This window comes from Syngnathus scovelli, chromosome 11 (assembly GCF_024217435.2).
Source record: "Syngnathus scovelli strain Florida chromosome 11, RoL_Ssco_1.2, whole genome shotgun sequence".
NCBI lineage: Eukaryota > Metazoa > Chordata > Actinopteri > Syngnathiformes > Syngnathidae > Syngnathus > Syngnathus scovelli.
Window position 1 is genome coordinate 6,143,864 of NC_090857.1, and position 23,083 is coordinate 6,166,946.

The following is a 23,083-nucleotide window of genomic DNA, read 5'->3' on the forward strand; positions in this document are numbered from 1 at the left end:
CATGTTTTCCAAGTGACCCTCGTTAAGCGCACCTGCGTGAAAAGTTTTAGCCACTTTCACGTTCAAAAGGAGCTAAAAGTTTTCACGCAGGTGCACTTAACGAGGGAATCAAACGGACACTCCATTAGGTACACCACCATTTTCAAGTGTACCTAATAACAGGCCACTTTATTAGGGAAATATCATGGTCAAAGGTCACAGGAGTCAAGCTCGAGTCCTCGGGCCGCGTTCCAACATGTTTTCCAAGTGACCCTCGTTAAGCGCACCTGCGTGAAAAGTTTTAGCCACTTTCACGTTCAAAAGGAGCTAAAAGTTTTCACGCACCTGCACTTAACGAGGGACTCACTCGGACACTACATTAGGTACGCCGCCATTTTCAAGTGTACCTAATAACAGGCCACTTTATTAGGGAAATATCATGGTCAAAGGTCACTCAAGCCCTAGTCTCAAATGGCGGTGTACCTAATGGAGTGTCCGAGTGAGTCGCTCGTTAAGTGCAGGTGCGTGAAAAGTTTTAGCCACTTTTGAACGTGAAAGTGGCTAAAACTTTTCACGCACCTGCACTTAACGAGGGACTCACTCGGACACTCCATTAGGTACGCCGCCATTTTCAAGTATACCTAATAACAGGCCACTTTATTAGGGAAATATCATGGTCCAAGGTCACTCAAGCCCTAGTCTCAAATGGCGGTGTACCTAATGGAGTGTCCGAGTGAGTCGCTCGTTAAGTGCAGGTGCGTGAAAAGTTTTAGCCACTTTTGAACGTGAAAGTGGCTAAAACTTTTCACGCACCTGCACTTAACGAGGGACTCACTCGGACACTCCATTAGGTACGCCGCCATTTTCAAGTGTACCTAATAACAGGCCACTTTATTAGGGAAATATCATGGTCAAAGGTCACAGGAGTCAAGCTCTAGTCCTCGGGGCCGCGTTCCAACATGTTTTCCAAGTAACCCTCGTTAAGCGCACCTGCGTGAAAAGTTTTAGCCACTTTCACGTTCAAAAGGAGCTAAAACTTTTCACGCACCTGCACTTAACGAGGGACTCACTCGGACACAACATTAGGTATGCCACCATTTTTAAGTGTGCCTAATAATAGGCCACTTTATTTGGGAAATATCATGGTCAAAGGTCACAGGAGTCAAGCTCTAGTCCTCGGGGCCACGTTCCAACATGTTTTCCAAGATTGTTTTTTGTGTTGTTTACTTGTATGTATATTGTGTACTATGTCTTGTCACCGTGGGATAGTGGGAACGTAATTTCGATTTCTTTGTGTGTCTCTTTACAGTAATAGTGCAAGGCAAACAAATCACAGAGACCAGAATCACTCAAACAGTTTAACATTTTAATTTGGACAAGGTTTAAACCAATGTTAAAATGACATCAAGGCCTGGCTGGTGAGCAGCCAACTATTAGAAGTTGAAGAATGACAGACAGATGGAGGGAAAACTGCAGAAAAAAAAAAAAAAAAAATCAAGCTATCAACTCAAGTCACACTTCAAATAAGGATTCACAGATGCAGGAGACCAAAATTACAAAAACATTTCTTCTAAAAAATAAAAAATGGCCTCAGCCATGAAAATGATGCTTAGATTCTATGTACATCGTTCTCAGTTCATGTATGCATACAAAAAGGAATCTACATCACATGATGCTTTGTGTTCAAGTATATTCACCAACTTCATGATTGAGCATTCTCATTCCACTTTTTTTTTTTTTAAATAAAATGCCCTTCAAAATAAAAAAAAAACAAAATGCAGAAAACCACATTTCATGTTCTACTAATACATATATACTGTATAAATACATACATAAATATATTTTACATACAACAGACATAAATTTGAAAAGGGGATATACAGAGCAAAGGAGAGGCCGTGGTAGTGTGTTTTAGCTTCTGTTGTAAAATGGTTTGTCCCTCCATTGTTTTATCGGTCAGACGCATGAGTGTGCCGCATGCACTCTCGCGCACAACACACACACAAATGTATCATCCTGTCACGCACACACACATGCATATACACACAGCGTAGCGACTTCAGTTGGCCCAGTAGGGGGAGCTGCCGTAGCTCGACTTATTGACTTGGCTCTTCTGCTGCAGGCCGCTGGACTGCCCACGCTGACCTGGACCACCCTGAACATGGAAGCAAGGGACAATGCACATATTAGAGAAAACATGCAGGCCCTCGAGGAGCAGAATTGCCCACCCCTGCCCTAGCCCTAACCCACAAGAACAATTAATGTTTGCAAGTGGGTCTGTGATCCATCACCAGCTCAGTGCAAGTGTTACCTGTCCATCCTGAGCAAGATGGTGGTGCAGCAGCTGCGAGTGTGGTTGCTGGTGAGGCAGGATGTGAAGGAAGGGTGCCGGTGCATAACCTCCGGGGGCTGCTCCAGGATTCAGGGGTCCTGGACCCCCCAGCGCAGATGGCAGGCTGAAGGGAGGGGGGGTCCCTGCGTGGAAACCCTGCTTATCAAAAGACTATAGGGCGAGAAGAAAGAAAATACAGAAACTTTGTGACCAAAACCTCCCAACATTTTGTGGACAAAATGCTTGGCCTTGGTACAAACCCAACGGACCTTCACTTACTCAGTACAGTTGGATTGGAAAGTAAAATTGAGGACAAGGCTCACCTGGGTCTTATTGTAAACACTTCCGCTGATGTCTGGCACACCGGAGTTACTGGATGTCACCGAAACCCCTGCAAGTGACACCGCAAACGAGATCAACACCCCAAAACATTAATGATCGAATTGGGGGAGTTATGGTAAGCTGTTGAATGTGTCGCCTACCTTTACCGGGTCCGCTAGCAGCAGATTTGGCTTGTGCCTGAGAGGAGGAATTGTAGCCTTTACTATAGTCCACTCCGGCTGGTCCTGCTGTCAGCTCCTCATACCCTAAAAAGGAAAGAACCAACCAAATTGTGACTTTTTGCCCTGAACATTGAGACTTAATACTATTTTTTTAATGTCCTGCCCTCATATATTTGCTGACCAAAAATGGACAATATGTTAAAAACTACGATACGCAGTCACCGACCTGAGCTGAAGGTGTGCTGGCCGTAGCCACTGGGCTGCTGTTGCGTCTGCTGCTGGAACGGACTGGCAGACGGGTTCCCCAGGCTGAGACCCATGCTGTGCTGCTTGGCCGAGGCGGGTCCCGGGCCCCCCGGGGGAACGAACATGGTAGGGCCATACTGGAAGGCGGCGGCGCTGGGTACGGCGCCGGGCATGCCGGCGTAGTAAGGCAGCCCCGTGTAGCTGTAGCCTGGAGGCAGGAAGGCCTGCTGACTGCTGTGGTGCTGGCCCTGCGGCTGGGCCTGAGGAGGCTGAGGCTGGCTCTGGCTCGGGCCTTGGTTCTGGCCCTGTGGGGGCTGCTGCTGGGCTGCCAGGCTTGTGGGTGGTGCAGGAGAGGTGGAGTCGTTCCTTCCAAACTTTGTGACTTCACCTGAACACAGAGGCAGACTTATCATGCAGCCCCGCTGTCAGAAGTATGGATGAAATTGATGAAGACAGATGTGGCCAATGACCATCAAAGTACTCCTCTACCTGAGTAGGGGTTGTTGGCAAGGCTCCCGTCTCTGCTAGACAGAGTGGCGGTGGGGCCAGGGAATGTGATTCCATAGTAATCCTGCAGGGAGGGCTGAGGGCACAAAACAAGATTGGGACCCGGTCCAAAGCAACTACTCAAGTCAATTGGAGCGATGAAGATTTAAGACTCACCATTGGTAGTCTGGACTGGAGCATGTGGAGATCCTCATAGCCGTAAATCTGCTGTGAAAGATACATATATTTCATATCTGATGTGTCAACCGCTTTTTTATTTTATTTAAGAGTGTACATGAGAAGTAAGTGGACATCTTTTGAATAGCTCAGAATACCACTACAAACCACTCTAAGTGAAAATCTGCGATACGAGACCATCGGCCACACAAAATGAAAACACTCTCAAGGAGCATAGAGAAGTTTTTGCTGTTATCAAAAACACTGCACAGTGACCCTTACTGGGTATGCTGGGAGCAGTCCCCCTGGGCCCATGATATACTGGTTAGGCAGCAGAGGAGGAACGCCTTGGGACAAGTTTGGTGGGGCTTTACCTGTTAACAAAATAACATACATTACCCGACCCGATGACTATTACCAGCACACATTTTTCTTTTCTTGCTTACCAGTGGAGGAGGACAGCAAGGGTGCGGTCCTTGGTCCAGAGAGGTTGGATGTGCCGGTAGCTCCATTGGAGCCGAATCCCAGCGCCGCGCTGGTGGCAGCGGAATGAAGTCCGCCGACGCCGCTCATGTTGCTGCTCATGCCGGACATGTTCGCCAGGTGACCGATGCCGCCGCCGCTGCTACTGTTGCTGCTATTGTGGACCGAGTGAAGTGCCGAAGGCGGTGGTTGCGACGACGTGTAGGACGTAGAGGCGGGAGTGAGAGCGCTCACGCTGCTGCTGTCGACACTTGTGTACTGAGGAGGACACAAAGTCGGTTTGCCCACGTACGGTATGCTTGTTGGTATCTTTATACAGTGGCATCATCACCCCCACCCCAGAAGCTACTAAATGCACTTACAGTGAGAGAACTGGAGCCGAGAGCTGAGGAATGACTGTTGACATGGCTGCAGACACAAAGCACAAAAACAATTGTCCAAAGGATTCAAGTTGTTCACTCATTTTGTGATCGCGATGAAATCAAGCTTGCTGGTCATTGTGCGAGCGTGTCACCTGTTGAGAGCGTTGAGCTGGCCAGCTGAGGGAAGCTCCTGTGCCAAGCTGGAGAGCGTGCTGGAGCTTTGCACAGGCAATGTGGAGGGGGTTAAGTGGGAGGAGGGTGGCGGAGCGCAGTTGGTGTTGGCGTTGAGAGACGGAGAGTCGGGCTTTGGTGTGGAGGTTGCTGAGGAAACTGAGCACAGTATGGCAACGCTTGTAGAAAACAACTAATTGTATGGACTGGGAACTATTAATAGATTTGTGCGAGGTAACATACTGTCTAAAGCTGCAGATGTCCTTACTCCATTCAGACCATTCTAGGATAAGGGGAAAAATGTTGTTTTTATTTTTAAATTTAAACCAATTAGAGGTCAATGATAAACTTCTGTATCTGATTTCTCCTCACCATAACCGGTCCAGGCGTTTCTTTACTCTGGGAGAAGGCCAGTCGTGCTTGAGGTGGCAAGGAGCCATCGTAGCTTCCTCCCACAGAGGAGAAGGGAGGTACGGAACAGGACGAGATGGTCGATGTGGTCAGAGATGACGAGGGGGGAGTGCCGGAGCTGACGGGACCGAGCGACGAGGGCGTAAGACTGGGGAGTGCCGTCGAGGACGTGTGATACACCGGCTCAGACGACGACAGGGGCAGAGGGAGGTCGACAGAGAGAGAGCTTCCCAGTGACTCACTACGAGACAAGAATGAGTTGTTTGTTTGACGCATTGCGTGAGATAACAGTGCGATTTTAAAACAATGATATCCAACAGTACCCGAGAGGTTTGGAGTACATGCTTGTCTGACTCTGAGTCCCTGGTCCTGACGCGGGCACTACCAGGCCAGGGGCCGGCGTGGATTCCCTGGATGCGGCACTGACAGCGTTGTCCACAACTCCAAACTCTGGCAAAGCAGACTCGGAGCCAAAGTCAAGTGCTCCAAACTGAAGGTTTAGACCGGGGACATCAGTGGAGCCTGGCATTTCCACGGCTGTCGAGGGGATCTGTCACGAGAAAGACGTTTACACACTCCAACATTATGATTTAACTGAACCGTCTGTCGCGCACCATTTGATTGTCAGCAACAACTTTACCTTTGACGTTGGAGGTATCCTTCGTTTTTGACCTTTCAGCTGTGCCCGCTGCTGCTGCGACGTCCCGCAGCCGTGAGCATCCAGTCCGGCGCCGGGGGCCGAATGTTTGGGACCAGCAGCCGCCGCGACTGGGCCCGCCTGCGCCGACGTGCCGCTGTGCTGGGGAGCAGAGGAGGCGGATGCGGGGGCCACTTGTTGAGATGGTGGACTGGGCTGGCGCGCCAGTGGCAAGGAGGGGCCGCTGTGCCTCTGGATGAGCTGACTCAGCACAAGCGAAGGCTCTGGCTGGAGGCCAAACTCACCTACAGATGCACCCAAACATACAGTGAGGCACGCTTGTACGTCAGTCCCCAGCTGAAGGCTTTGCCAAGAAAACTTACGGCTGAACTGCGAGGACAGCGTGGTGGCGTTTGATTCTGGCGCCTTCATGTCCCAGCTGGACGAAGAGTGTGGAGGTACTGGCGCTCCCAGGCTCGGCAGGCGACCGATTGAAGGGCTGCCTTGGGTGTTGACAGGATGTGCCACCTGGGATGACGGCAGAGGACCCAAGCCCGGACCCTTAAGTTGTTCCAGTATCTGCGCTCCTGCACTGGGTGGAGGCCTCTTGGCTTGCCCGAGGTCTCCAAAACCAGCACCAAGAACTGATGACTGGCACAGAGAAAAGGGAAAAGGCATGAGTTATATGTTATCTATTTTTTCAAAATATTTTTGTGGGTTTACCAGAGCAGCATGAGCATAGCTGGTGCCACCGGCAGTGCTGCGGCTCGGGGGAGGCTGATGTTGCTGCTGTGGCGGTGGCGGATGGTGGTGAGAGTTGGTGAAGACCAGACTCTGCGAGGTGGAGGAGGAGGCGGGTGCTTCTCTTCCACCCACTACAGGCTTCTGCAGCAGAGAGGCTAGGTCCAGACTACAGAACGACAATTAGGTCAAAGCGGTTAAAAAAGTTGGATTCATCCATTTTAATTGCTGCTTAAGCTCTTGGGGGTCACGTGTGAACTCGACAATCCCGAGCTGACTTTTGTGTGCAAGGAAGCTGATTCAAACTTAATGCATTCAAAATCCACACTGTAATTTATTTAACATGTCAGTTATTCACCTTTGGCCAGAAGTGATATGATTCTCGGAAGGTGGCGCGCATGAGGAAGTGAAGACCTTTGTCTCCGAGAGCTGTCATAAAACAAATATAGGCCCAAAAAAAAAAACAAAAAAAAACAATATGACGTCATACATTAGTCATTTTGCTGACAGACTTTTCGTGAAGACTCACACTAACATCCTCACTCCAGTCTTCGGGTCCGTAGTCTTCAACCGGGTTCCTCCAGTTAGCTAAACAAAAGTAAACAACATGTCAGGGACGGATAAGGTGAAAGACACAGAGGGTGTCAATAAAAGGTTGAGCAGATGCCACCTTCATCAACGAAGACTGTATCCTTGCACGCAACACAAACCCATTTCATCTGTATTGTTGTTAGCCGCAGTGTCCCAAGCCTCACTCTGTGTGGTCCCTGTCCCCGCCTCTGAGGTATAGTCCGCGGGGTTGAAAGTTCTGGGAAATAATAAATGCGGGACTCATGTTACAGATTTCCAATGAAAGCCTCATCTGAAGCTGTCTCATAAATTATTTGGTGTGATCAAATAATAAATTGCCAATATGGGGTGAGTTTTGACATACCCCATGCCTTGGGCTGAGAACCTGCTGGTAGCTGGTCCTTTGCCTCTACCGCGACCGCCCGAGCCTGCGTAAAACATCAGCCACTCAAGTGATGAGTATAATGCTATTTTGGAATGAAAAATTTCCCATCTCACCTCGACCACCTTTTGCCCTCCTTCCTCGATCAGAGCCTTTGTCCACTGGTGTCACCTCCACGCCATTTTCTGCAGGACGAGCAGCACCTGATACAAATGCGCATGCCAAAATTGAGGTGACAACAGCGACAGTTGTGGGGGACAGGAGATGTATCGAGACGTTATACCCTGCCGGCTCCGATTGGCGCCTTTGCCCTTGCGGTTGGATGACGCACGGCCCTTGCTCGCCTCCCTGTCGCCTTTCTTCTCCCGGTTTTCCTTGTTCTCCTTGCTTTCCGAAGGAGCCTCCTTCACCAGCGGCTTCTTCTTCCCTACGGTCTCCCATGAGGTCTAAACATAAAGCGGCAGCAAAAAAGTTGAAAGCTGCCATGTCGCAATTCAGTGCTGGTTAATAACAGATAGGTTTTTCAATTCATTAACAAAACGGTAGGAAAATGTGTATGGCACAAGCCTACCATATCCGAGGTGCTTTCCAGAAGGAAGTTGATGGCTCTGCTCACATCCTCGTTGCAGTCATGAAGCGCGACCATACATTCATCCTGGTTCTTGCCAGTAACCTCCATCAGCTTAGGGAAATACCAAGCAGATAAAAAAAGTCGTAAACATTTGGTGAAGACGAGTCAGTGGTTTCTAACATCAGTTTGTTAAACATTCACACAAATTACTGTCAGACAAACGATTCTGTACCTGATTAACTTTGTCTTCAAAGTCAGCATCATTCTTGTCATAGATCATCTGGGCGAGCCGGATTTGCTCAGCAGTAGCCTGGAACACAAGAAAAAAAAAACATTACAGTTGACGAAACAGTGCTTCACCCTATTTTATTTTATTTTTTAAAGAAGGAAGCCTTCATGAATTACTTTAAATGTTGTACATATTGTTCACAATTTCAGTAATAATGATTTCATGTTCCCCGGCAAGGAAAAAAGTGTGTTCCTTCGACGTTTGCGTGGCTGCAGACTCTCACCTGTATCTGTTTCTGTGGTTGAGATGTGTGGGTGGCAGCAGGCGGCACTTTTTCACGAGGGCCCCGGGCCTTTTCGCTGCCCAGCGAGCTCATCATATACAGTATATACAAAACTCTGTATGTACAAAATAGAAAAACCTGCCGAGGAAACAGGAAACAAAAGAAAACTCACAACTGTGTTCACACTGCTCCAGCAGAACATAGCAACATATTTGTGTTACACAGTGGGACACAGTTGGTCTGGTGATGTAACAGCATTGCTCAATATCTAGGTCAAGGAGGGAGAGTGACCTAGTGTCTACTTGCATAAAAAAAAAAAAAAAGTCCGTGTGTGCCTGCATTCTGCAGCAGGAAATAATGTAGGGGCATGATGCACACAATACTACATACTTATAGTTATTTTGGATGCATAATGCAAATTCTTAATGAAATGTTGATACCCGCCAGCAGATAGTTCTTGCACAATACTAATAGAATACAAATTCTGCAAATATGCACGACGTAAATGCGAAGTTAACTTTTATCCCTCTGCTCACTGACAGTTGCGAGAACAATAGCAGCGCAGTTTACATCGACCGAGTGACGTCATTAAAAACACAGTGACACCATTGGCTGCTGAACTGAACAAAGCTAACGCCAAGGAGCTGGCTTGATTTAAGTCAAAAACATTTCAAATCGTATGCTTGACAAAATCATTTCAGCAGCAATCATTTATAAATCAAATCGACATTAGGGATTTTATTATTGTCGTGATCCTGACAATTAATCCCATTCATTAAAAATGGTTTGTTTTTGCTGACCTAAGCCCAAGTAAATGAGTTTCATTTAGGGGTGACATTCAAGCAAATATACACACAAAATTACAACATTCCTCAGAATGTCCTTTATTTGGGAATAGCCAAGGGGACGAATGTTTAGAGTAACGCTAACATTACCCAAATAGAATGACTTATTTGAAGCCCCTGCGTGACAAAATGAATTTACATTAGACTTTGCGATGAAAAATCATGTCGTAGGAGCGTCACGGTTAAATAAAAACAAAAAACTTGATGATTATGATACCGGGGGCCTCTTTGTCCTCGCTAGCGAGGCAGGCTCGCTAACATGCTAACACCAGGCGAGCGAGTCTCGGAGGCAGCTGGGGTGAAGCTAACGTTAGCAATTATGCTATCTAAATCTGGTCAGAGTTGCTAACAATCGATCGTCTAATCAGCTCGTTTAAGAGTTGCCCTATCTTCAGATCACGTCATTCTTACAAACACCGATTACACAAGCATCCAAAATAAGACAACAAGGAACGAGGCAAAGTGTATCGAAAGAAACGAAGAAGGCCTTAGAGCGGAATACAATCCCATCACGACATTGCTCACTGGGAAACCAAGACAACAGAAAAATTGCGAAAGACACCTCTCACAGCCTCGAAGAAGGAAAATCGCCCAGGCAGGCGACCGACTACGTGCGCTAAGTACACTCAATAAAAACAGTTGAACGCGTTGATAAATTGGGCGCAAAATAAGCGAAAACGTGTTTTAGAAAATCCCGTTATTACCTGCTAACACGCTTCACTCAGCCAGCAGCAGACAAGGTGGTCACGTGATTAAGGCGACCGAGTTGGATGCTCGTCCGATGTCCTCTGGCCACAACTTGTTTTGCTTCTGCTTGTGTTACATCAACTACATTTTTTATGGTTCGTGCGTACGTGATAGTCCTGCTCATTAAAAATGACAACCATAGTCCTGCTCATTAAAAATGACAACCATTCTAATATACATTGTGTATTTGACCTTTTTTAATTATCCAATAACTTGTTTTTCTGATGTTTTTGCTTAGATACACATTGCGTCTGAGTAAAAACATTCATGAGTTTTGTATATATATATAAAAAAAAACAGGGAATCACTTATTAGATACATCAATCCACACAATTCCTCAAAAATGTACATAAAAAATGCATACAATTGTCCTATGTATTTCACACATACATGTACATTTATATAAAATACACATTAAATTGTGGGGTTATTTGTTGAAACTGAGGATGTAATTGTTTTTTTTCTTTCTTTTTCACTCATGAAATATTCCATGTAAAAAAAAAAAGAAAAACTAATCGCCTATGGCAGTCTTTCACAGAAAGACTTGACTCAGCAAGGCCAAAAATGAACTCAAGCCTACCCTGCGTCTACCAAACGAGGACATGAAAATGAAATTTTACAACTGTGACACGTGCATGTAGTACCGAGCAATGCACCTTAATAATGTTTCTATTTGAATGAAAGGTTTTCAGAGCTATCAGTTCTTCTTCCCAAGACACTGAGCCTCCTCAGCATCACAGGCAAGTCAACCAAATCAATAAAAAGCGCTCTATTTGGCTGACACCAGACTTTGACATAAGTATATGAACACAAAAAAGTGTGCAAAACTGCAGGAAGCGGTCTAATCTGATCGAACAAGAAAGGTTTATAGGGGAAAAACAAAACTAATTCAAAAATTAGTTCACCCCAAGCCATTCAAATGAAGGTGTAATAAGGGCGAAATAAATACATATGAAACAAATTATATCAGCAGTTGTATGTCACTCAAATCGAAATCGAAAAGAAAGGGCATATATAACAGAACATTGTATTTAGCAATCATGGCATTTCTCTCCTATATGATTTCTCCCCAAAATGTCTAATGTTGATTGGAATAGGCCATCATCGTCAGTTTTGGTTTTGATCGTTTATGTGTTTTGGGACTGAACTGAACATGTTCCAGCAATCAAAAGTCAAACTGCACACAGGTTAGGTCCTTGAAAATTCTTCAGTCCTCTTTCCTCTCCCCCTTTTGAGTTTTGCCACTCGTTCCAGTTGAAAAGCAAACCGAATGTTACGTCTTCACAAAAAGATTCTAATATCTTACAAAGGATGCTGTGCGGTACAAACAATCTTACATGCTATAAACCCAACTTCATATGAAACCAATTGCAAATGGTATGAGTCACTATTACAGTTGGTTATGGGTTTTAAAAAGCCCCTCTTCGTTCCTCATTGGTAGCTTTTGAAAATGCCTAGCTCATGTTATTTAAATTAAAAAAATAGGCTTGGTTTGGTGGAACGACGAAAAGAAAGGAACAAGGGATGACAGAATGTTACAATGCGTTCACAAAGATGTACAAGCAGAGCTGGGATGTGGTTGGCGGCAAGGTCGTGCTCCTGAGTCCAACAGAGACGATGATGTTGCACAAGGAGAGGAACGGAGGGACTGTTTGGATAAAAAAAAGCGGATGAGGATGTCATCATACAGTGACGCAGAGGATAACGAGGCTAGCTCCACAATCCTGCGTAGTTGCCATGGAGGCCGGAACAGAGCGGTCCGCCAGCTACAAACAGCTTGGTGCCCGAGTGGTCGTAGCAGTGCGTGTAGACGGCGTTTGGAAAAGAATTAAGGTCTGAAAAATAATTCCTCCATGTATCATCATGATTCTGCAAAACAAAAAAAAGAGGGTGAAATTGCATGGATCACATGGAATCAAGTTTTTGCAAATCCAAATAGTCCAAATATTGTATACCAGCCAGCCTTTCCCTGTGGTGAGCTTGAGGATGCCATCTCCCGAGCACTTCCAGTACCCTCCTGCTGGGATCAAAGGGTTCTCGAGGAATCTCTGAGCGCGGATGTCGTAGAAGAGAAGCGAACCCTGACCGGTGCCGACCGTCACGATGTGCTCATAAAAACTCACCGAACGAATTCCTGCACACACACAATTGATTTTCTAAGGGATTCAGGCAGCAGGTTTCTTTAGAAAGGAGGAATCACTCACCACTTCCCCTCTCTCGGGAATTGACTGATTTGAAGCTATGTGTCGGCTGACGAGGATCCAAAAAAGACACGTGGGCCTGAGATCCGGCAGCGTATACGGACCAGTCCTGCCCGTACGCCAGACACACATTCTCTTTGCAGTGCGGCAGTTTGGTAGACAGAAGCTGCAGGCAAGCGATGAGGGATAACAAATGAGACCAGAATCTGATCCTCTTCACTTTGTACTGCCATGCAGACTTTGACGGGCTCAGATATTCACAAGTTAATGACTTCATTAAAAACATGTAGTATTGTGGCCCTCAAAGACTGGATTAAGTGATCTTTGATGCAGACATTAGTTTTTTCCTGAACATGAAAACAAGTGCAGTGAACTTGCCTTGCACAAGCTGTGCTCAGCTTTCCAAAGGTGGAAGTAGCCGTCTAAAGAGACAGCACCCAATTCCTGAAAGAAAATCAGCCACACCAGGAAAAATAAGACCTCGAGCTCACAGTGTGAATTCAGGCCGAGAAGCCATCAAGAGACTGTTTGAAGAGAAGACTCACTTTGTGGTTGTTGTTGAAGGCCAGAGCACGGACTTTACAGTTGTACGGAAGGGTGTACTCCTTTGGGATGTCTTTGAGGGCTCGGTGGGAGATGTGGGCATAGGAGGGCATGGCCGTATCACTCTGGCTGTGCTGTGCCTGGTTCATTACTTCCTCTGTAACTTCCCACAGACCCATGGAGCCATCTCGTGAACCTAGAAATGGGAATATAGTGTTAACAAGTCCCCTACGGCAAGTACTTTTTTTTTTTTTTTTTACTTTTCCACAGGCCTTTGTAGCAGGAACAAAAGCGACATTATGATGCAGCTTGTGTAAAAGCTCTAGCACCAGTCATTCATGGAGAGAACTCACCAGACACTGCCATCCTGTCACTGATCCATGCTATGGAGAAGATCCAGTCATTGTGGCCATCCTAACACACAAGTGAGCATCATGAAAAACAAAACAAAGATTTGTGTGCATTTATTGCGTAGAACTGAAGTCTAGTGATTCCCCCGATTGAAGTGTTGTTGAGAAAGATCGGGCAACTCACATCACCAACACAAACAGGGTCTAGCGTTGGCAGCTTGTAGATGGCCAGGCTGTTGGGGTTGTCTCCCCCAGTAGCCAGGAGGGTTCTTGAGGGGTTGATCTCAATAGCATGGATTCCACAGCCCTGCTGGTCCAGCCGGGAATGAGAGCTGGCAGTGTTGTGGTAATTCTGCACCACGCCTACCACAGAGCCTCCACTGTGACATTCCCTGTCCTTGAGCATGGGAATCCGAGTGATCTGCCCGGTCATGACATCGGTTACAAAAAGCTGTGAAGGACAAAAAAAAAAAATATTTGATTACACAGGTATTATGGTTTACATACGAAGAACCATCATCAGTGATTATACATTACATTACTTGGGCCCCTGGTTGCGAAAAAATTATACCTCAATCATAATGATGAAAAAAAAAAAAGCATAAATAATTATTTATTCCAAATCTTTAAAAATGATTTGGGTCTTGGACCAACATCTCACCGTGTTGCATTTGGTCCCGCACACAACCTGCTGTTGGTTGAGCCATTGTGAGGCAAATACTTTGTTAAGGCACCCAAGAGAGAACTCCCTCTCCTTCAGGATGCTAGGGAGCCTGCCGGCCGCAAAGCCACGCAGGCTCCGCTGGAGCTGCAATTCGTACTGCTGCTGAGGTCGGAACTCTCGGCCCCGGAGAGCGCTGACCACCGAGTGGCGACTGCGCCACCACTGCACATGACGTGAAGAACATGAGACACGACTCCGCTTGTATGGCGCCTGACACCAGCCCAGCTGATAGAGGAAAAGTAAGCAAATTAGAACAATGTCAGTGAAGATGGTTAACATTAAAGTAAGTGTAACACCCCATCCTCCCCTCCAAAAAAAATGACATTTCATCCATGTTTCCATCATTACTTTGATTTAATTTAAATTGACTGAAGAATCTTTAGAGCATTGTCAAGCAGCCATCAGTTGTAACAATAATCACCTCTTCTCACGCACTTAAAGACATGCTGGTTGATCTGTCCCACATTTAAGTAGAAAAGTCATTGCTTTTCTTTGTCTTAAAAATTATCATTTGTGACGCCAGTCCTGTAACTTTTCAGACACAGATCAGATCTGGTAGTGCAGTAATATACATACAGATATACTGAAAGTAAAGCTTTTATGATATATCTATCGGAGTGTTCTAATTTAGGTTGGTCACTCTATTTGATCACGTTATTCAATGCAGTCCTTCGATTTGGGAGACATATTTCGATCACAACAAAATCTGATCTACACTTGGGGTAACATGACCATTCGCTAACTGGCTGCTAAGACAATTCGAAATGATCTTCAAGCGCAACAATCGGCACCAAAGGCAACACCCATCATTGTTTCCTAAACAGGGCAAGTCTAAAATCCTAACAAGCCCCTCATAACTGATCAGCCTGCAACATATTCGGCTACCGTTAGCAGTCATTTTGATGTGGCTAACGTTTGCCAACATAAACGCATGCACATGTACAAAATGCAAACATGGTCTAATGCATTTGACGTTAGCTATCGAGTGGTTTGGCAACACAGATTGTCCCAGTGTCATTGCGATTCGGCCCCTTGGCACAGATTATCCGATCACATATAGCACAAAGCTAGTTAGCATGCTAACATCAGTTTTGATAGCTTAGCGGGTGAGATCTATCGGTTTCCGCCTACCTGTTGTTGGTCCTTGGGCTCCCCTGCCTTTCTTTTCCTGCTAACTGTTTTTCTCGCCATAGTCTGACACACACAATTCCCTCACCCACATGGAGGGTAAACCTGACTCTGGACGTTGGATCATAAAATGTCGATAAACAATTTTGTTCTGTGGCCTTTGCTGGCGGCATCCGGTGACAAGCAAGGACGATTACATACGGGATACGTTGCCTCGCTGTCTAGGCTTGTTGGCAATTGACTTGCGTTAACTTACAGTGTATTTTCAAATCAACACTAAAGTATTGCGCCGCTAGCCTCGGTGCGTTCTTTTTCCCAGGGAGAGTCGCGTCAGCAACGACAAGAAGCGCGCAGCCGACACATTAAACATCAACAAAAACAAGGTCACACGTGAACGCGCCCGTCATACGTGCTCGTTCACGACGATCGCGCGCGGCCATTCATAATCTTCCGTTGGTTATTTTAGTGTTTTGAAATTTACTAATTTTAAGCAGTCTGCTCTACATCTCATCTTGATACCTCACAATAGCCTTCTTCTCCGGTACATGATTACTAAAATCAACATGCCGCTATCCCCTCCTTACATCCAATTACAAAAGTGTTGGCAACAAATCTGAATGAGCTTTTTAATCAAAACATATGAACAAGTCAACCAACATAAGTCATGTTTGATTAGATGGATGAAATGATAAAATTTACTAACTTGCCAAGTTCCATCCAATTTTTCAGCAAGACTTTTAAGACCGGACAACATTTACCGGTTCCTTTACATGTCTCTATTGCACTAAGGTGTGGTTACAAAACAGAAATCTCAACGCACATCCCCCTACAACCATCCACGCTTTCCCAGTATGCAAACAAATTAAAGTTAAAAGTGTCCGTTTTGTTAACATAGCTTACATTATATCCAACTCTATATGTTCAAATTAAAGTGTACTATCTTAAATAAGTTGGTAATTACAAAATAAGTGTCAATGCCAGTGGGGCATGGATTTTGTTTTAATCAAGAGTAGACCCTCTATCTCATGCAGCAGGTCGGTTCCTATGCAGGTAAAGAGCAACCTGGGGCAGTCGTATCACTTTTTTGGGTTGTGATGATGAATGTTTGATGATGCAAATCTGAAATCAAATTGAGCGAAACATTGAATCTGACATGAAAAGCGGCCAAATTAACAGAGGAAACACATGAAAGAAGGTACCGTGAGCGCCTTTGATTTTCATCCTGTTTTTTTGTATTTAGAATGTTTCTTGATTGAATTTCAAGAAAGCCCCGTATATCCTTTCCTTACGGGATATGCACTGAACAGTGGAAGATGGCAGCTTGGCTGTTTTAAGCAGTTTCAAGAGTTTAAACCTCCTCCAAATCCTGACCTAAAGTCAGTTCAACACTTCCAAGTGGAAGCAAATATAAATGGCATCAAAGCCAATAGCCCAATTCTTCTAGGTCCGCCTCGCCCGTCTTCAAAACCAAAGCGGTACCAGCTCCTGGAACCTAACCTCAGCGTTTATTAGGAAGAAACACCGCTGTGAAGTATTGTTACTCTCACACAGTCTTAAAGTGCTTGAGAAACAATACAGTTTTAGCATGGAGAGCAACTTTTCTCCCAGTTGTCCCATCCACATCCAAGGCAAGCACATGTTGCAGGGCATGGTGTGATTTAAGGGGGGGTGGCAGAAAAAGGGGGGGGGGGGCTGTGTGAGATGTTAACAGGAAGCGGACTCTGCAGCGGTTGCTTCACTGGCTTGGCTCAGCTGGCAGTAGCCCGAGCCATTAGGTCCTCTAGCGCCTTGTCTTGATCGTTGTTGTGAACCAGTAGCACCTCTTTAATGGCCTCCCGCTCAAAGCCCATCTCACCAAATCTTGACATGAGCTCAAGGAACTGCAATGACTGAGGAGAAGGGAGATGGAAATATTAAGAGCATTTATCAATATCACACAAATTATCTTGAAATAGTTTTGTTATCAGACCACTGTTACAAAAAAAAAAAAAAAAAATACTGACCTTTTCTTCAGAGCATTGGTACATCTCTAAACATTCCTCCACTGCACTTGCATCGAAGCCCCGGTCGCAAAGACGTCCGTGGATGAAGAGATAATCCAGAACCTTGGACAACAACAACATGCTCATTATGACAAATATATTGTACGGGACAATATTTTAGCTGGTTCTGTGAGATTTTCTGATCACATGACTATCAGGCAGATTACAATGGAACCCCTTGAGTCAAACAATTTAAAAAGCTCACAAAAAATCCCATCCGACAAACCCTGTTCTAAACCACTTGTCCTCATTAGGATAGCGGGTGAACTGGAGCCAATCCCAGCTGGCTTTGGGTGAGAGGCAGGGTACAACCCTGGATTGGTCGCAAGTCAATCGCAAAGCACATTTATAAATAGTCACACTCACTCCTGTGTAGGCTTGCAAAGGGGGGGGGGGGGGGGGGGGAGGGGGGGGGGGTCCCATAAATGTTGATGGAAATTCAATACACCAACTTGAAATCTTTACATGGGAATTGCGCATAATACAAGTTTCTATCAGACATTCATGCCAGATAATTCTCCTTGGCAAATGTGTGGGTATGACAGTACCTGAATGGGCTCTCTGCACGTAGCGCCCTGACGTCATATCCGTTGCGGAAAATACTGTCTACCCTCTTCTGATTTGGCGAACTACAACAGCAGTGTATTCATAGTCTCGAGTAAACAGCAGAGTAGGAAAGCTTCTGAATTATTATTATTTTTTAATTCCAAAAGCAATGCAAACAATACCATGAACATTGTTTATTTCAATGTGCATGGTGTCATCCAAATTCAATTCTACAGGTTGGGCCATAATTTTCCATCCATAGATATTTTCTTTGTTCCTATGGAAACTTAGGGCCCATCTCGAATAGAAGAATGTAAATCAGCCCTACATTTAAACTGTGAGCTTTTTTTCTGTTCCTTCATGGATCCAAAGAAGAAAGCCCAGTAACTTCAACTGCCTGTCCGTCTGTCTTCACCTAACACTAATAATGTCAATACAACTTGAATACACAAAGAATACAATGTCAGACAATTTCTTATTAAAGCAACAAACCACTGTAGGTTAATTGTCCTTCTTTCCATTAGGCAGTGGATAAATATTAATCGATCAAATATAAATAGCATCAGGTTATCAGATGCCATTGATATTTGCACTAGTTATGTTTTATAAACGCTGACTAATCAAACAAAGGACAATTAATTTTCAGTGGCGTATTGCCTCAAATAACTGGAAATGTTCAGAGGAACACAATAAATTCCCACACCCATTTTACAACACTAATATTAATGATAGTAAATCTAATAAAACCACAAATTAAAGCCTTTCTCGATTTTCTTACCGGTGTTTTGGAGGACCTACATCTCTGTGGTTTGGGGCAAGTCCTAAAAATACCACATAGCGACTATGATAGGGGTGAGTCGAGTAATTTGAGTACCTCAATTCCCAAAAAATGCTTCTTTTTTTTTTCCTCCCTCGGGTGCATGTTTAATTGGTATTAGGGCAAGTTAAGCTACACGCAGCAACTAATGTTTATGCTTTCATGTGTTTGCACAACAGTAACATGCGGTGAGAAGGCCAATTTCAAAAATAAACTCTGATACACATTAGTTGTTGCCGGCAATGTATGATAGCTGACATGTCTTGTCTTGCCCATTGGAAGTTGGATAGTTCAGTTTACGTTTGCAGCAGCTAGCCACTAAATTACATGCAAAGAGTCCATTCTGCGCAAATTACGCTAAACATTTGGTTTGGCCCTTGGTAGATTATGTGGCACAAATCAAATGAACAAAACTTTGCTGGCATCCCAATGCAGAATTGATTTGACTAATTTCACTAAAATGTCATCAGCCTCTTAAAATAAAGGCTTCAGTCATTTATGCAGCCATTATCTAAATCACTTCTCCTCACGAGGATCACGGGTACGTCCTTAAACAGATGATCCAATTGAACTGAAATTAATACATAAATTAGAAGGTGGTTCTGTTTTTTGAAAAACAAAACGACTCGGACAATTATTTTAGTAGGCTGACGATATATTAATCCATATAAAATTAGAGGTCAGCCATTGTAACCAAACATATCGTGTGACTTCTGCTTTATTAGCACATTTCACTAAAGACAATCTATTTTGTCCACATAAATGTGAAGGGAGACACAATTGTGTGAGTGATGATTGGGCGGTTGGGTCAGACCTGCTCCACATTCTGTCCTTGTCGCTGCATGGCCCGAAGAACACCCTCATAAGAATAACCCATGCCGACAAGGGTCTCCACACATTGGCGCTCGGCAGGGGTCATGCTAAGCAAGGCTCCCCCACATGGCAACCCGGCCGAACTTGACAGCGAGTTTACCTGGGAATCAATACGATAAGAATATCAACAACGTCTGTGATGGTACAATTCAGCCACATCCAGTTTAAATTAGCGGGCGCTCACCTGTTTTGGTCCACCAGCCTTACAGAAGTCGAGCTTCTCAGGGGCAACAATAACTTGGGACTTGGGTTTGATCGGGGGGCTGCCATTTGGTAGGTTCCGTTGCGGAGAAGGCACGAGCGCATTGCGTGAGCTGTACCTAACTGGTTCGGGATCCCCAGAATCTGAAAGTTTGGGAAAACTCAGAGAGCGGATGTTGCAGGGCCTATCCTCCACTTCCAAACCCGATCTGCCATGCTGCCCAACTCTGTCCATATCCATCAAGGCGACCAAGCCGTTGGCTTTATGGCCAGAGACTGCTTTCACGGGAGGGCTGGCATTGGTGGGAGGAGACGGGGTGTTTCCACGTGAAGCTGGTCCTTGCTGGGACCCAACTGGAGGGGATACCGAAGAAGCGGGTTGAGGCTGGCTCTGGAGAATGTTTCGAAGCTCCTCTTTATCATCTAACGTTTTAAGCTCCAGCTTGTCAAAGGGGTCCTCTTCCCGCTCAAATTCAGCAAGGTTGAGGCCATGTGCCTGAGGAGTGCTGGGCTGGATTTTCCTCGGGCCAACACTCGGGGCAGGCAGAGGAGTGAGTATAGCATCATGACTCAATCCTGCCAAAACAGGGTTCATTGCTGGTGGAGGAGGATCGTGGTCGCCAGCAGCAGATGAGGCTTTCTTCCCTCCACCACCATTCGTGTCCTCAGCCTGAGCAGAGCTTTCTTGATTTTCTGCGTCCTGTTGGGCTACGCCCTCTTCGGCTCGTGCCTCCGCTTCTCTTGCCTCGGCCAGTTCCTCCCCCCAGCGAATACTTAGATTCTCCAGAGAGAAGTCATACTGTTGTCATCACAGAAAGAGGACATGGGTGAGATGAAGGAACACGTTTAGAGTCGTTTTCGACTTCATTTAATATTCAAAAATTTTAAATCACTACATGTTTTTGAACAGTTCTGGTAGAGGTATCTCTGTGATTACGCATTGAGCATCTGGACCAATCGGAGGCCTGTATTTGGTGGTCATTCACTCGAGCGTAGCAACTGTTTTTATGCTAGAGTTCATAGCAATTGTTTATAGAAACTTCTGACAACTCCCGGCCTAATCTTAGCTCATAATGACGTAGCGTTCTTACAATGAGTATGAAAAGGGAATCATCAGCTGATGATTGTTTCGTTACATTTTGAGATAATTATGGACTCATTTTGTGTATGTAAAATACTAATACAGAATGAGTGTATGTTTGTGTTGTCAAGTTTCGTTTTGCTAGCGAGCTTCTGAGATAGCATCTCTGATAGCACACTGCCAATATGTCAGGAGTGTGCAATTTAACACCAGAGACACACTTCCCATTCACATTCCTGTTGACAACAATTGTCACAGATTTGTCTGAAAGGACAAGGTAAATAGAATGTAGTTTGAAAGAGACTTAAAAGATACATTACCTGCGTGTCCACCAAAACAGAGGTACAGTCTGGCAGACAAAATCCAACAGGTAGCCCCACCTTGGCAGGACAGCGAAATTTTTCATTGACCTTGAAGGGAACGTCATCAAGGTAGCAAATAGGTCCTATGTGGGGAAAAAAAACAATGTACATGAGCTAATTGACAAAGAATTAAACATGAAAGACTTCAATCCTTACCATTGTTTTGTGCATCCGATACAGATTTCCTTGTAGCCATTTAGATACTGTACGGGGGAAAAGACACACACTGTAAGGTTCCCTGAAAAAAGCTGTGGAAGAGTGAATTACACTATTTTAAACTGAAGAATAGCAAAAACACATCAAGTGCCAAGAGAGTTACAAAGGGTGGAAGATTTCCATAATAAGTATGGTAAATTACCATGGAAGGTTAGCCAGGGGGATTTGGAAAATACTCCAAATTAGAAACTTGCCAGGGGTAATATCTAACATTTCATGTGAATTAATTCAAAGTTATGTTCACATTCAAGCATAAAAACAGATTTCATGATTGTTCTGTTATAAGTAGACATCCATGCAAAAAGCACACTTAAAAATTCGCTTATATTCAATGCTTTCATTAAAGAACAAAAACACAATTGTAGAGTTAAATATTACATCTACCACCGATTCAACTAATGAACAAAAATGTAGCCGATCTCCCCCCTCCGGATCCTAATAATACCAACAAAGTGCCAGACATGGGTGTAATGACCATATAAACAATTGTACATTCATAAAATCTGGTTCCTCAACCACAATGACCCTACCATAAATTTAGTAAATTCCAAATATATGCACTTTAATTCCCATGGCAAGTTTCCGTCTTCAAATTCGCAGAATTTCTCAACCCTATGGGGCACTACAAATAACCCATTCTTACTCACCCTCTTAACTAGCTTTGCATATTTTTCCACTGCTTTGAAAATTAGCACACATAATCCTTTGTTTGATCATGCAACACAACAATGCCTTAATTAACAGAGACACCATTGTTTATACACGTGCATATATATTTGATACAGTTGATACAGTATACAAAAATAAAAGGCATAACATTAATAGGGGGGTAGGGTCAAAACATTTGACACTGCGCAGCAGTAATTTCGTTCTGCTTTCGAGCTGCTTTCAACGTGACTGCAACGGTCACAGAAGATCCTCCCATCACATGAGTTAAAGGGTCTTAGAAATGTCTTTATATAACCATTATAACATCACAATCATGTTCTCGTTTGAAACACTAACAACAGTGATGCTTTACACCGAGTCAAGTTGGACATGTTAGTGACAAAAGCGCTTTTACCGACGTATCACCTTAGAAGCCGTGGAATTTTACTTTTAATTGAATAAAGTGTACCACATAACTCTTCTTGCAATTCGTGTAATGTTTCGGAAAATGACACTGTTCTCCAACCTAATAGCACAAAGTGTGACTCACAGAGATAAACGATAACATTAGCCGAAACACCCAAGTTATTGATTAGCAACCGGCTAAGCTATCATACATTTCGTCACTCCAGTCTGAAATCACAAACATCAGCAGTCAGTATAAAGTGACAACTGCTGAATTAAATCCTCGTGGGGACGAGGATATCAAATAAATTGCGAAGAATTAAACGTCTGATGGCTTACGCTTTGGGGGCAAGTCTAAAACCCAAAGCCATTGCTTTCGCAAGTGGCCCGACCCGACTCACACTGTTGCCACCGCCCCGAAACGAAAGATATCAAAGATTGCTCTCACCTTTATCTGCTCCGTCTTGCCGTTACAAATATGACTTTGTTCTAATAAATGTGCTGTCTTAATTAGAATTATAGTCCAGTGTTTTTTATTTGTTTTGAAATATCTTTCCTTCTCTGCCGAGGGACGCCATCTTGATTTGTCAGGCTCCCTTCCACTGGTTCCTGTCTGACGTCACTCAGCCGTCTGACGGCAGGTATTTTTTTTCAGCTTCCGTGTCTTCTTCGGCTTTTCTAATGGCGGTTGCGAAACATTGGAGAAGAGCGCAGTTCTGCCATCATTTGGTCGCCAGTATGAACTGCGTCTACGGTCTTTTCAGTGTATATTCATATTCAAAGTTGCGCAC

General features: G+C 44.6%; 3 protein-coding genes across 6 annotated transcripts; all 3 read right to left on the reverse strand.

Annotated features, from left to right (window-relative positions):
- Positions 1-1,331: 1,331 nt before the first annotated feature.
- On the reverse strand, positions 1,332-10,241 carry ubap2a (ubiquitin associated protein 2a). Of its 4 annotated transcripts, none has more exons than XM_049734489.2 (27): positions 10,113-10,241; positions 8,564-8,701; positions 8,284-8,361; positions 8,052-8,162; positions 7,764-7,926; positions 7,597-7,683; positions 7,463-7,526; positions 7,239-7,336; positions 7,064-7,116; positions 6,887-6,957; positions 6,511-6,697; positions 6,171-6,438; positions 5,791-6,092; positions 5,474-5,700; positions 5,112-5,391; positions 4,983-5,022; positions 4,721-4,898; positions 4,569-4,614; positions 4,170-4,464; positions 4,006-4,097; positions 3,724-3,771; positions 3,550-3,643; positions 3,041-3,448; positions 2,794-2,898; positions 2,635-2,702; positions 2,291-2,482; positions 1,332-2,134 (listed from the first exon to the last, which is right to left on the reverse strand). In XM_049734489.2, the coding sequence occupies exons 2-27, from the start codon at positions 8,657-8,659 to the stop codon at positions 2,039-2,041; spliced, it is 3,747 nt and encodes a 1,248-aa protein (XP_049590446.1). In that variant the 5' UTR covers positions 8,660-8,701; positions 10,113-10,241; the 3' UTR covers positions 1,332-2,038. The 4 variants fall into 4 exon arrangements, with proteins under 4 accessions (XP_049590446.1, XP_049590445.1, XP_049590444.1 ...); XM_049734488.1 differs by having other exon boundaries at positions 3,724-3,774; positions 10,113-10,240; XM_049734487.1 differs by having other exon boundaries at positions 7,058-7,116; positions 10,113-10,240.
- Positions 10,242-10,330: 89 nt separating this feature from the next.
- On the reverse strand, positions 10,331-15,555 carry dcaf12 (DDB1 and CUL4 associated factor 12). The gene is made up of 9 exons (XM_049734493.1): positions 15,105-15,555; positions 13,911-14,198; positions 13,434-13,700; positions 13,253-13,313; positions 12,902-13,095; positions 12,735-12,800; positions 12,360-12,522; positions 12,111-12,289; positions 10,331-12,024 (listed from the first exon to the last, which is right to left on the reverse strand). Exons 1-9 carry the CDS (start codon positions 15,162-15,164, stop codon positions 11,866-11,868), a joined length of 1,437 nt encoding a protein of 478 aa, XP_049590450.1. The 5' UTR covers positions 15,165-15,555; the 3' UTR covers positions 10,331-11,865.
- A 158-nt stretch (positions 15,556-15,713) lies between these two features.
- Positions 15,714-22,929, reverse strand: ubap1 (ubiquitin associated protein 1). The gene is made up of 7 exons (XM_049734495.2): positions 22,741-22,929; positions 21,180-21,226; positions 20,982-21,106; positions 19,564-20,379; positions 19,321-19,479; positions 17,105-17,206; positions 15,714-16,990 (listed from the first exon to the last, which is right to left on the reverse strand). The coding sequence occupies exons 2-7, from the start codon at positions 21,217-21,219 to the stop codon at positions 16,850-16,852; spliced, it is 1,383 nt and encodes a 460-aa protein (XP_049590452.1). The 5' UTR covers positions 21,220-21,226; positions 22,741-22,929; the 3' UTR covers positions 15,714-16,849.
- Positions 22,930-23,083: the final 154 nt, after the last annotated feature.